Source organism: Solanum tuberosum, unplaced genomic scaffold (genome assembly GCF_000226075.1).
Source record: "Solanum tuberosum cultivar DM 1-3 516 R44 unplaced genomic scaffold, SolTub_3.0 scf00478, whole genome shotgun sequence".
Lineage (NCBI taxonomy): Eukaryota > Viridiplantae > Streptophyta > Magnoliopsida > Solanales > Solanaceae > Solanum > Solanum tuberosum.
The window spans coordinates 185,480-197,376 of NW_006239405.1; the positions used below are offsets into that span (position 1 = coordinate 185,480).

An 11,897-nucleotide genomic window follows, 5' to 3' on the forward strand; every position below is an offset into this window, starting at 1 on the left:
AAGTCCATCAAAATTCATTATTTTAGTCTTTACCTGTCATACCTTTCATAAGATAGTCACACTTTTTTCTTAATTAAATCACTTTATTCGTGTAATGATAACTCTAGTATTGCTTAATTGAACCAACAATAGTTTTTCTGTGGATTGTTAATGTACTAGATGTTTGTGTCTATCAAAATACGTATGTCCTCAAAAATTTATTATTTTCAAACCAAAAAAATCCCGAAAAATTGAACCAACCGTCAATAACCAAACTGACTGTTATTTTTTTCATTTGGTTTAGAAAAATTTAAAAAACTGAATAGATTGATTTGATTTTAATTTTAACCACCAATACAAACCGAACCATGAACACCCCTAATTTCTGGTCATGATTTCATATTGCATCACGGGCCGTAAGAACCAAAATAAAGCACTAACTACCCCTATATTGAAGACCATTTTAGTCATTTTGTCAAAAACTCTCCATTCTCATGTTCTGTTCTTCACACGTGCACTGTCTTTAGTTTGACAACATATAAATTCATTCATGGGTTTAGGGTTCTAGGGTTTAAGAGGCAAGAAAGAGCAGTTGAAAGTTGAACCTTGTGTAGTGAATAAGATGGGTGCAGACAAAGGGAAGAAGCAAAAAGTGGATGAAGAAAATAACATTGATGGTGACCTTGTTTTTTCCATTGAAAAATTGCAAGAAATTCAAGACGAGCTTGAGAAGGTAATCCCATTTATTCATACTTTTCTTTTTGACTACTTTACAGTACACTAGTTTTGAGTCACTGGATTTCTTTGTGACAATACTCAGTGTAAACATATATTTGAAAAAATATATAATTGGAGTGAGTGATGCTGTTTTTTTTATTGTTTCTAAAATAGTGTGTTATATATATTCTGTTAGATATCCTCCCTTGTCTGGACAATTGGAAGATTTGCTTCCTCATATTCCTTCAAACCTTCATAAATGTGACTGTAAACTATGACTTTGGAAGTGTCATCTTTTGTTGAACTGAACTGAAGATAAATGTTAAGCATGAATGAACAGTGAGTGCAACCTCGTTTATATATATCTTTCTTCGATGGAAACAACACATACTAGACAACTACATAAGCTACTCAAGGGTCCAAATAACCGAGTTCAACATGTAAAGATCACCATCATTTAATTGTCATACAAAAAAGACTGTATTTTTGTGATTTGAGGCATGTTGTCTCTTTTTATTCACCGTCATACTTATGAGATGTCCTATGTTTTAGTTCCTACTCCTAGCCTTTCACATGCTAGGTGATCCACTGTCTTTATTTCTCTGGTGAAAGAAAGGCCAAAATTTGGCTTCTATATCAACTCATTCGCATCCGTGTGCGCCAATTCACATTTCTGTTTTCTTTTACTTCTGAGTTAAGTTTCGTTATTCTAATCAATCATTTGTTGTTTGACATTACAAGTTTTGAGAGAACTCATCGGAGGAATAATCTAGTAACCCGTTATCCTCCTTCAAAGTCAATTTGCATAATGTCATTGGAATATATTTATAAAATCACAACCAGTTTAAACCAAAAAAGTGGAAAGAATACAGAGAACTGGGACGATTTCTATATTGGTAGCACTGTTAGATATTAGTTTTATAAGAAATATGACCATGAAAAGATGTTGTAATGGCCAATTTTGGCTTCTAAGCTTCCGTTTCCTTGCATGTATGTGGTAGAATCTATAGCATATAATTTGAATCCACAAGAGTTGTAAGAATATGAGTTGTTTGGCATTTTGTTATGTTTCTCTTCCAATAGAATGCTCAAGTCTTTTTATTGTTATATATCACCTATAAAGCTTCTGCAATTTATTTTTTACTGAACTTAGATATTATGGTCATCTTCAAATTTAAAGAATCTGTTGTTTAGAACCATAAGGGAGCTTTTCCATCATATGTCTGCTCTCTGTATGTGCATAATATTAACAACACTTGGGATGTGCAATTGTGAAAACTGATAACAACAGCTGGAATAGATGGAAATACTCTCGTTAATGCAAGCCCTCTTTATATATTATTTTCCTATACCTTGGCAAACTTGTCTGCTAATTAGTTGAAGGATATATATTCCATTCCAATGAAGAAGGGGAAACCTACATTTATATTCTATAGGTGTGCACCCAAGGGTGTGCCTTGATGGTCAATGATGTGAGTTGAGAACCATGATGTCTCTAAGTTCAAATCCCAGTGACAAAAACACTAAGTGATTTCTTTCCATCTGTCTTGTCGTAGCCTTTGTGGACAAAGTTACATGGTAATTTTTGCTGGTGGGGTGAGATGTGCACAAGTTGTCCTGGACACAACAGTTATAAAAAATAAATAAATTCTATATGTGTAAAGAAGCATCTCTATATGGAATAAAGAAATAGTAGAGTTTTTGAGACCAAACACGAAATACTCATACTGTGAAACATAAATGTACTTTTTAGCTTTTTTCTGTAGACTAAAAGATGTCAACACTGTGGACGGAATGTTCGACTTACTTATTTTCCTACAGTAATGTAAAGCAATGTAAAGGAACTGAGATGGAATTTTTTGTTCTCTGTTGGTGAAAATCTTAACCTTCTCAAACCAAAGCATCTCTATACACATGAGCGTATTTAAATTCAAGCTTTTGCTAGTGCGCTGACAAAAAAGATGGTCGGCAGGGTATGTTCTAGTTTAGTGAAAGTTGAAACAAGAATAAAAAATATTTAACTTAGAGTTGATTGCTAGATTTCTTTTGTTGCTTAATAGTTGGTGTTACATGTTAACTAATGAGCATTTTATTTTTTCTATCAGATTAATGAAGAAGCAAGTGATAAAGTATTGGAAGTGGAACAGAAGTACAATGAGGTCCGCAAGCCTGTCTATGATAAGCGAAACAACATCATTAAAGCTATTCCAGATTTCTGGTTGACTGCTGTTAGTGATCCTATCCTGAGACTTCCGTATCTCTATGTTGCTGAAATTCTGAATTGCTTCTCATTTGATTGATTTCTTTCATTACTTGCAGTTTTTGAGCCATCCTGTCCTAGGTGAACTTCTAACTGAAGAAGACCAAAAGGTTTGGTTCTAATTTGTTGGTTATAAACTATTATTCTAGATTATAACCAACCTACTGCTATTTTTGGCCAAGCTCTATCAATGCTGAATTTAGTTGTTGTTTTTGACAAGTCATTGCTATATTATCAACAATGCTCTCTAATAAATCTATAATAAGTTGTAACTTATCCTCTAAATGCTTCTTGAGTTCTGCATCTGAAAATGTATCTGCCTCATCCCATGCTAGATCTTCAAGTTTCTAAGTTCTATTGAAGTGGAAGAATCTAAAGATGTGAAGTCGGGATATTTGATCACCTTTGTAAGTTTTTCCCCACATGGAATTAATGTACATCAATATATGTAAATTGTTATTTTTGGAAATTCAAATTGATGACTTCCTCCTTTTTATAGAACTTCAGTGCAAATCCTTATTTTGAAAATACAAAGCTCTCAAAGACCTATACCTTCCTTGAAGATGGACCAACAAAGATTTCTGCTACAACAATAAAATGGAAAGAAGGCATGGTGAGTTTCCGTTTTGCAGCTTGACAGATGTCACACATTCTGTATGTTCCCTATTTCATCATATTGATGATATTGGTTGACTCTTTGAAGGGCATTCCTAATGGAGTTGCTCATGAGAAGAATGGAAACAAGCGATCTCATGCTGAGGAAAGGTGAGTTTACTTATTTCTAGCATTTCTATATTATCTACTTTTAATCAACTTTTGCTATTTATATGCTAAACTTAAAATTGAATGCTCTGATATATGGTTGGAAACGTGGTTTGGTTAATGTTTGATAGTATGCTTACTTGTTTCAAACTTTGTTGATAATAATTTTTAAGTGTTTGTTGATGCACATTATGACATATACGGTGTATCATTGGTCCATTGCAGTGCAAACCTTTGAATATAATTATTCTAGACGACATTGGTTGTTGGAATGTTTTTGCGTCACTTCTGCTGGTTTTTGGTCAGTGGTGACGCTGAGCTTTGTCATCATAATCAGAAAAGAAGCTTAGACTCTTCTAGAAAACATGAATATAATCACTAATTAATGCAGCTAATATTGTATGGTGCTGTAACTGGCCTTATGTTCTGTAGTCTTTTCTTGATAAACATTGGGATGTGATAGTTCTGGTCATCCTTGCTCAATTGCTTTCCCTCTTTGGGTCTCCTATACAGCTTCTTTACATGGTTCAGTGAAGTCAATCAAAAAGATGAGGATGAGGATGAGGCTTTAGAGATTCAGGATGAGGTATATGTTTATATCTTCTGCAGATTACTTCATGATGATTTCTAATCCCAATTTTCTGTTTTCTTTGGGGTGGTGGTGCAAACTTTGGTGTACTGAGGTCTATTTTTTTGTTGAAGATTTTCATTTTGACACTGTATCGTTGGTGCTTTTGCAGGTTGCTGAGATAATTAAGGATGACTTGTGGCCGAACCCGCTCACTTATTTTAACAATGTTAGTCCCATTCAAGCTTCCTTGTTTTCTTTAATCAAAATTTAGTCGTAAAACCTGTTTATTGCCTAACACCATCTAAGAACTAAGCATTACTATACCACAGGAGCCTGATGAAGAAGATTTCAATGGGGACGAGGTAAAGATACATCAACTGGTTCTTAAGTGTCATATATATATCATGGATAAGTGCATGAATACTTAGTTTACTGTGACTGTAATGTGTGTTTCTCTCTGGGCTTACATTATTTTCAGAATATTCTTTCCTTATAAACCTCTAGCATTATATCTTCAAATAAGTTGTCTGGCCTTTGTTGTCAATAATGTCGAATAATCTTCCTAAGTGATGGATCAGCTTCTTAAGGTAGTCTTCCGAAAGTCAAAAGATCATAAGGGTCATTGAGGGTGGGAGAAACTGGGGAGTCGAGTGGAACTTGAGGTTGTAACTACCTTATCACTAGAATTCAAGTGTTTGGTTAAGGTTGCTACCTTGGGTGAATTAATTGTTGGGTAAGCTTTCTGTAAAGATGGTATTAGTTTGAGGGCTTAGTCTTACTAAATGTGGGAGTTGGGTCAATCTTTCGTTGAAGTTGAAAAACTGAGTAGTTAAAGCTCAAAAAAAATGGAAGTGAAAGTTGTGTTTGGACATGAACTTCGCTTGAAAATAACGTCAAAATTTTGTGAGTGAATCATTATTTTGCGTGAAATATTCCTCAACCTAGTTTTCCAAATTTCAAGCTAAGTTGAAACAATGGACCATTTTTTTTTTTTTTGAGAAAGTTAACATTTTATAGACACAATACACCAATGGTGTATTTCAGTAGTAATTACATCAGGAGTATACAGTAAGCAAAACCAAAGGATCTATCATTTATACCCCTCCTACAAACAATGGACCAAATTTGATCACCAAAGACTAATCTACAAATATTATTGCAAATATTTTAAATAAAATATATGATAATTGGGTGGCTTAAGCGCGCTTTTGGAAAAAACGTATTTGTTAGGTATAACTTCCTTTATCCTTTTCTTTCTCCCGACATATTGCGCCAATTCACTAGAGGTTTTTTAGCGCTTTTCAAGAATTTTCTTTGTTTTATTTCGTCTTCAATAGAAAAGCATAAATTCTAAGAATTGTGTGGTTACTTTGTGGAGACTTTAAAATCTTAGATATGCAACTGCCTACGTCTTTTTTATGATGGTTCCTTTTTTTATGGCTTTAAGGTACATGTTTTAGATTATTTGTGAGCAGTTTTCATCTTGGGTTGTGAGCATAACATAGAAGAATCATTTACCATGCTTACCACACGACTTTCCACCATGTTTGTGGGGAGTATTTTTGTAAATAAATAGTTTTTTATTTTATTAAAGAATAAATACTGCTTCAAAAAATATTGTTGCTAGGCTCAACAAAGGGTTGAAGCTCAATGGCGACATTTATGAAATTTGGAACTTGTAGTCCAGTATGTGTTAAAGAGCAAGAGGCTTTGGAAGCCATTGACGATGTCATGAATGAGCCTAAGGATGGTCATGGTTCAACATTAGCGTGACCGTGCCACTTATGATGCTTGGAAGAAAATTAATACCACTGCTCGCACTACATTGCCAAGCACCTTAGATGATGACATCCTAATGGAGTTTAAGGATCACCAAAGAGCTATGTATCTTTGGAGTGCGTTGAAGAATAGGTTTGGTACTTATTCTAGTCCTTAACGATTAAATTAGATTCACATAAGAAATGTCTAGAACATTCAATGAAAATACATTTGAAGCAATAACAAATATGATCGTGGAGTGGAAAGATGCTGGTCATGCTGACTGATGAACAATAGATCCAAACAATCATATGTTCTTTTCTAGTTCATGAGACCAACCCTTTGGGGTGGCCCAGTGGTTTGAGCTGGGGACTTCCATGTTGGAGGTCTCAAGTTCGAACCCTCTTGCCAGCGAAAGCAAGGGGTTTGCCTTCTGGGTCGAGCTCGTCGCACCAGGCTTGCCTAGTGCGGTTTACCTCTCCTATGTGGTTTGCGAGCTATTGCATAGGAGCGGGGGTTTTACCCCTGTGCGCACCCAAAGGGTAGTGGCTGCGGGTTTCCCTTGTCATCAAAAAAAAAAAAAAGTTCATGAGACCATATGAAAATGCATTTGACCCACAATGGATGAATAACAACTTTAGAAGATATCCGGAGGCATCTTGAGTTGGAGGACAAATGCCTTGAGGCTGCAAAACCAATATCTGAGTTGCACTTGGCAACAAGGCCCTCAACCTGCCAAGAGAGTAAAGAATGAACAAGGCAAGAATAAACAACCTAGATGTGTCAAAGTTGCTTAAGTGATTTGTTACAATTATGTAAAAAGGGTCACTATTCCAGGGATTACTTTGATACTGAAGGATGATTACACATTAATTAAACTAATTACATAGCATGTAATTGTAAAACAAGAACTCACATGTTCTTTGTATAGCGGAACTGCGGAAGCGAAAGACTTGAACGAACCTTGACACTGACCAGTAATGATTGTCACAATGTGTTGTAGCAACCCTAGATGCTATTGTGAGAGAAAAAAGTGTAGTTAGAGTTTTATCTTTCGTGTGTCTTTTAGTTGTACACACTAGGTGCACTTACATTGGAAACTATTATCGTTACAATAATTATCAAAATTTCAGTAATTATCCTAATGGGATTTCCATCATCACTAGACACTTAGTGAAATTTCATTGAGTATGTTGTTGTTGTACTGTATTTATCCTAATGGGCTTTTTCAACACCACTGATAGGCTAAGTTGCTCGGACTCGGGTTTGGGTGTCCGATACGGGTGCAGATCCAGAGGTCGGATCCTTCATAATCAGATTTTAAAAATCAGGAATATGGATCCATGTATGGATACGTGTGCGGGGATTGCCTAAAATAATTAAAATTAAAGGAAAAGGAGTGACATGTAAATTTCTATATAACCACCTTAGCTTTAGTATTGATTACAGAAACAGAAATCATTAAAATTGTCCAGACTTTCCCCATGTATTTTGGTCAAAGTACCCAAAATCGGTTGACCATATCGGACACATATCTCACACCCACACCCACACCACACCCATGTTGTGTCGACATGAGTGCGGCACCAAAAGTGAAAAGTCCAAGCAACTTAGCTTGTGGGTGAACCCTTATTTTAAATAGTTAAATTAAGAGGTTCAAACTACAATATCTTATAAGCCGATGAAATAACAATGAACTGCTATGAGATCTCCAAAATATTTTGAATGTCTGAAAGTTTATGGGAATAATTCTTTTCTGAGATGGAAGTTACGGGATATTTTTAGTATAAATTTTAGGAATCACATAGTTTTAATATGAAATTACAATCTATCCCTATTTAATTTGTAATTACATTAATCCCTGAAAAAGTAAAACAAACCGGATACATAATATGTAGCTCGGATATATTAAAAACTAGTTCGAATACATTAAAAACTAGCTCGGATACATTAAAAATTAGCTCGGATACATTAAAAACTAGCTCGAATACATTATAAAATAATTTAGAATTAGGAGAGAAATAAGGGATTTTAGAGGTTTTTAGAAATTAGAAGGGAATATTAGAAATAAGAGAAACATAAGACGTGTATTTCAGTAATTTTTTCATTTTTTTATTGTCGGAAAAATTCACTAGAATATTAAAATGACATTGAATGTCTTATGCTTGAATTGATTTACAAAATATTGAAAATGTGGTAAAACAACAACATACCAAGTGAAATGCCACAACTAGGGTCTAGGAGGGTGGTGAGTAAGCAACCTCTCTACCCCTCCCTTGTGAAGGGCAGAGAGTTTGTTTTCGATAGACCCTCAGCTCAAGTAAAACATATCAAAATAGAAGAAGAGAGAAATACATAAGAGGACTCCAAGTTAAAAATAATGGGAAAAAATAGAAATGTGGTAATGTGCATTGAAAACATTAATATTGAGAAACTTTGCTGGAAACTTAAAGTGGATCCCTATGATTTTGGTTAGAGTTCAGACCATTCATTTTTTTTTGAAGTAGGCGTTTTTCCATGCGATTTCATCTCATGATATGAAATTATGAGATGAAATCTCAAATTCTCTAAAAATCATGATTTGAGATTTTTCAAATAAAAAAATTGACCCACAAGTTTATTTTTGTAAAATAAACCCACATTTAATTTATATATATTTACTAGCCATTTGTTTCATATGTAAATAAAATTTATAATTATATCATTACTTTTTAAACCGTTTATATCTCATATAATGATTATTCTCGCTAATATATTATTTTTATTTCAAATCAATTTTTAATTTACCATTTACATTCACCAAATGCATTATTTTTGATCAAATTTATTACTACTTCATTCAAATCAATGTTTAATAAAAAATAATTTTCCATCATTATATTGAGTGGACAAGACTAACCACGGTGGCATTAATTGAAAAAACAATTTTCTTAGCTACTAACAACTTGAACACTACAACTTATGTTCAATTTTTTTTTTTATTGAATTAAGGTTTGATCAATAAGTGTTGTATTTTCTTTAGAATAGTTTTGTAATAGTGTATTATGTGATTTTATAAGCTTTTGGTTATTTGGTAAGATTGTATAAAGAATTGAGACAATTTTAATAGTTTTACAACTTATGGAGGTTTTATGTTTATGAGAAAACATACAATATAAAAAGTCCAAATTGCATGTCCAAACAAAACTTCAATTTCATTTCATGGTTTTATATTATGATTTCAAATCATGATTTAATATCGCATGGCCAAACGGGCCCTAAGATTAATAACACATTTCAATCTGAGTATTAAAATGTGCATTTAGATTTAGGTGTATGAATCTTAATCAACATTTGAGTATTAAGATGTTGTATTAAGATATGAATAATAAATAATTAAGACTTTGTTTTCTCAACATTTTAACATATAAAACTTATCTTTATTTAAAATTAATAAATACAAAAATTGAATTTCAATTAATATGCCTGTTGGTAGTGGTGATGGTTAGCGCTAGTTGTTGTGGTGCTGACTAGAGATTGTCTTGGGTAATAGTAGCTAGTAATGATGGTGGTTGGTAGTAGTGATTTACAATGGTTTTTGATTGTGGTACTTCGTTGTGGCAACTAATAGTCATTGTGGACAATCGTGATAGCTAATGGTGGTGAATGACGACGATAGATGGTGATATGTAGTGGTGGCTTATTGTGGTGATTGATGGTAGTGATAAGTGGTTGTAATGGTAAATGGTGGTAGCAGATGACCGTGGTGGTTGTGCATGGTGTGGTAGTTGATAATGGTGGGCGGCTGCGGCAGGGGCAGTTAGCAGTGATAGTGTATGGAGTAGCGATGAACTACTATCTTTGTAGAAATCCTTGAATAGATATCTTAGTGATATTAAGACTATCATAAAGTTTAATCAATCAGATTTATTTAGACATATTAAGTGGTTGTAGAATTTCAAAAACAAATGCACTTGATGACTAAGATCGGAATGATTAAGGTTTAAACTTTAAAAAGCAAGCATTCATTATGACTTAGATCTAAATGATAAAGATTAAGCCTTTCATTAAGTGCTAACACATGAGACCTTAAAAAGGTCAACTTGAAGTGAAGAGGCGAGTCCACCGGTAAAAGAATATTTTTGGAATGTCGTTGGCGGACTGCACACGATAACACATGCTAAGATCTTGCTAGGTTTTGAGCTTTGATTGGCATGTGGCGGCGCGTGGAGGGTTCTCCGCTCATTGCCTTTCTAGGATTTGGTCACCATACAGTTCCAATCCTAGTTGGCAGTGTTGGTTGATGCAACACTACTAAGGAATCTAATGATCAACTGTGATACCTTATGTGAAAGCAAATAACCTTGAGAGAAAGCTTTGCTTGGATTATTCTCACAAGCTTCTTGTTGTTTAAATAGAGATAATACGTTCTTATTCTATAACTACAATGTCACAGTATTCATAACACCTAAAGTAGAATTTAGTTGAATGTTGATCAACATATGGTGTTCTTTGATGCTGTGTATAAAGTGGAGTTATTCTGTGGTTGAGAATGATCATTTTTTTGGCAGAGGAATAATATCCTTTTGATATGTGCACAAAATACTTAACTATTGTCAAATGTCTGTTATATACAGTGGTTCTTTAAGTCTTCACCAATCTTTTCTGGTGAGATTGTTAAATTGGTTGATTGACTTGAATGCTAAATGTCTAATGCAGGGTAAGGAGAGTGAAGGCTCTGAAGACGATGAGGAGGACGAAGATGGCGATGAAGAATGAAAGCAGTTGGAACACCTATCTGATCATAGGCTATCATCTTCAATGTTTTAATCATTGGGATTTGGTGTCTGTAAAGATCTAAAAGATGAAAAATTACAGTGGTGACTATACCTTTTCTTCTTCTACTTGTTTGGTTGGTTATAAGAAAATATCTAATTTCAGACGTTTCATTTATGTTTCCCTAAAGAGACAATAGATGGATGCAAATTCATAATTGGAAAAGGGTCATATTACCTCTCTACTTTCACATATGTTCATAACAATACATGATCCATTATACTATAAACTAGAGGTCACTCTTGCTATGCACCACCCCAATATAATAAGAATAATTATACCCCATCCACTATTATAGAACTAAATAATCTCAGTCCAGAAAATACATGTCTTTTATTTTATCCAACATGAGACTTGCACTTTAGTGGCTTTAATGGCTCGTGGTATGAAATATGAATTCAATATAATATTGAATAACCCATTTTATGCGACAATACTAAAATGTATAACTTACAGAAATCTTATACATTTGGGGCTAATTACATTTTATCTCGGAAGTCTTCAATTACAAAAAATTCAAAATTTTAATTATTCTCGGATACATTCTTTGGATTGATACATTACTTAATGGGAGGGATGTATCCAAGAGGGATATGATATATATGAGGAGGATAGGGATGTATCTGAGAGAGGATTTTTGTAATTTTTTTAGATGGTACAGAATTTTAGAGATTATGATATCTTAAGTTGTGTATTTATGTAATTTTTTCTAAAATGAAATTATTTGGATGGATTTCTAGTTTTTGGCTTATAAGACAAAAGCCGTAAGGCGAAAATTTTAACACTTCGAACTTATTTGTCTTCTTTACTCAAAAGCAAGCGCTTAAAAATATTATTGTTTTTTATTTCATCCAAAACACTATAAAAAAATATTTAAAATCTATTTTAGCTTAAAAACACTTAAAATGAGCCAATTTAAATATACTAAATAGTTCTTCTTTCTTTCCTACTCCACCCGCCTCATATTATTTGTCCATCTTACTATAAATTATTGTCTCAAATTATTCGTTAATATACAAAATCAAGATGAAGTTA

The 11,897-nt window shown here is 33.6% G+C and overlaps 1 protein-coding gene across 2 annotated transcripts; it reads left to right on the top strand.

Annotated features, from left to right (window-relative positions):
- The first annotated feature begins 474 nt into the window (after nucleotides 1–474).
- LOC102585233 (NAP1-related protein 2-like) lies at nucleotides 475–11,016 on the top strand. Of its 2 annotated transcripts, none has more exons than XM_015303857.1 (10): nucleotides 475–712; nucleotides 2,802–2,924; nucleotides 3,016–3,066; nucleotides 3,292–3,363; nucleotides 3,456–3,569; nucleotides 3,660–3,721; nucleotides 4,232–4,304; nucleotides 4,459–4,515; nucleotides 4,619–4,651; nucleotides 10,746–11,016. In XM_015303857.1, the coding sequence occupies exons 1-10, from the start codon at nucleotides 602–604 to the stop codon at nucleotides 10,803–10,805; spliced, it is 756 nt and encodes a 251-aa protein (XP_015159343.1). In that variant the 5' UTR covers nucleotides 475–601; the 3' UTR covers nucleotides 10,806–11,016.
- The last annotated feature ends 881 nt before the right edge of the window (nucleotides 11,017–11,897 follow it).

What these genes read in the sequence shown, in the direction of transcription:
- LOC102585233 (XM_015303857.1), top strand. Translation starts at nt 602, where the DNA reads ATGGGTGCAGACAAAGGGAAGAAGCAAAAAGTGGATGAAGAAAATAAC. An exon ending in CAGATTTCTGGTTGACTGCT is followed by an intron (nt 2,925 to 3,015) that starts GTTAGTGATCCT and finishes CATTACTTGCAG; the next exon opens with TTTTTGAGCCATCCTGTCCT. An exon ending in AAGATTTCAATGGGGACGAG is followed by an intron (nt 4,652 to 10,745) that starts GTAAAGATACAT and finishes TGTCTAATGCAG; the next exon opens with GGTAAGGAGAGTGAAGGCTC.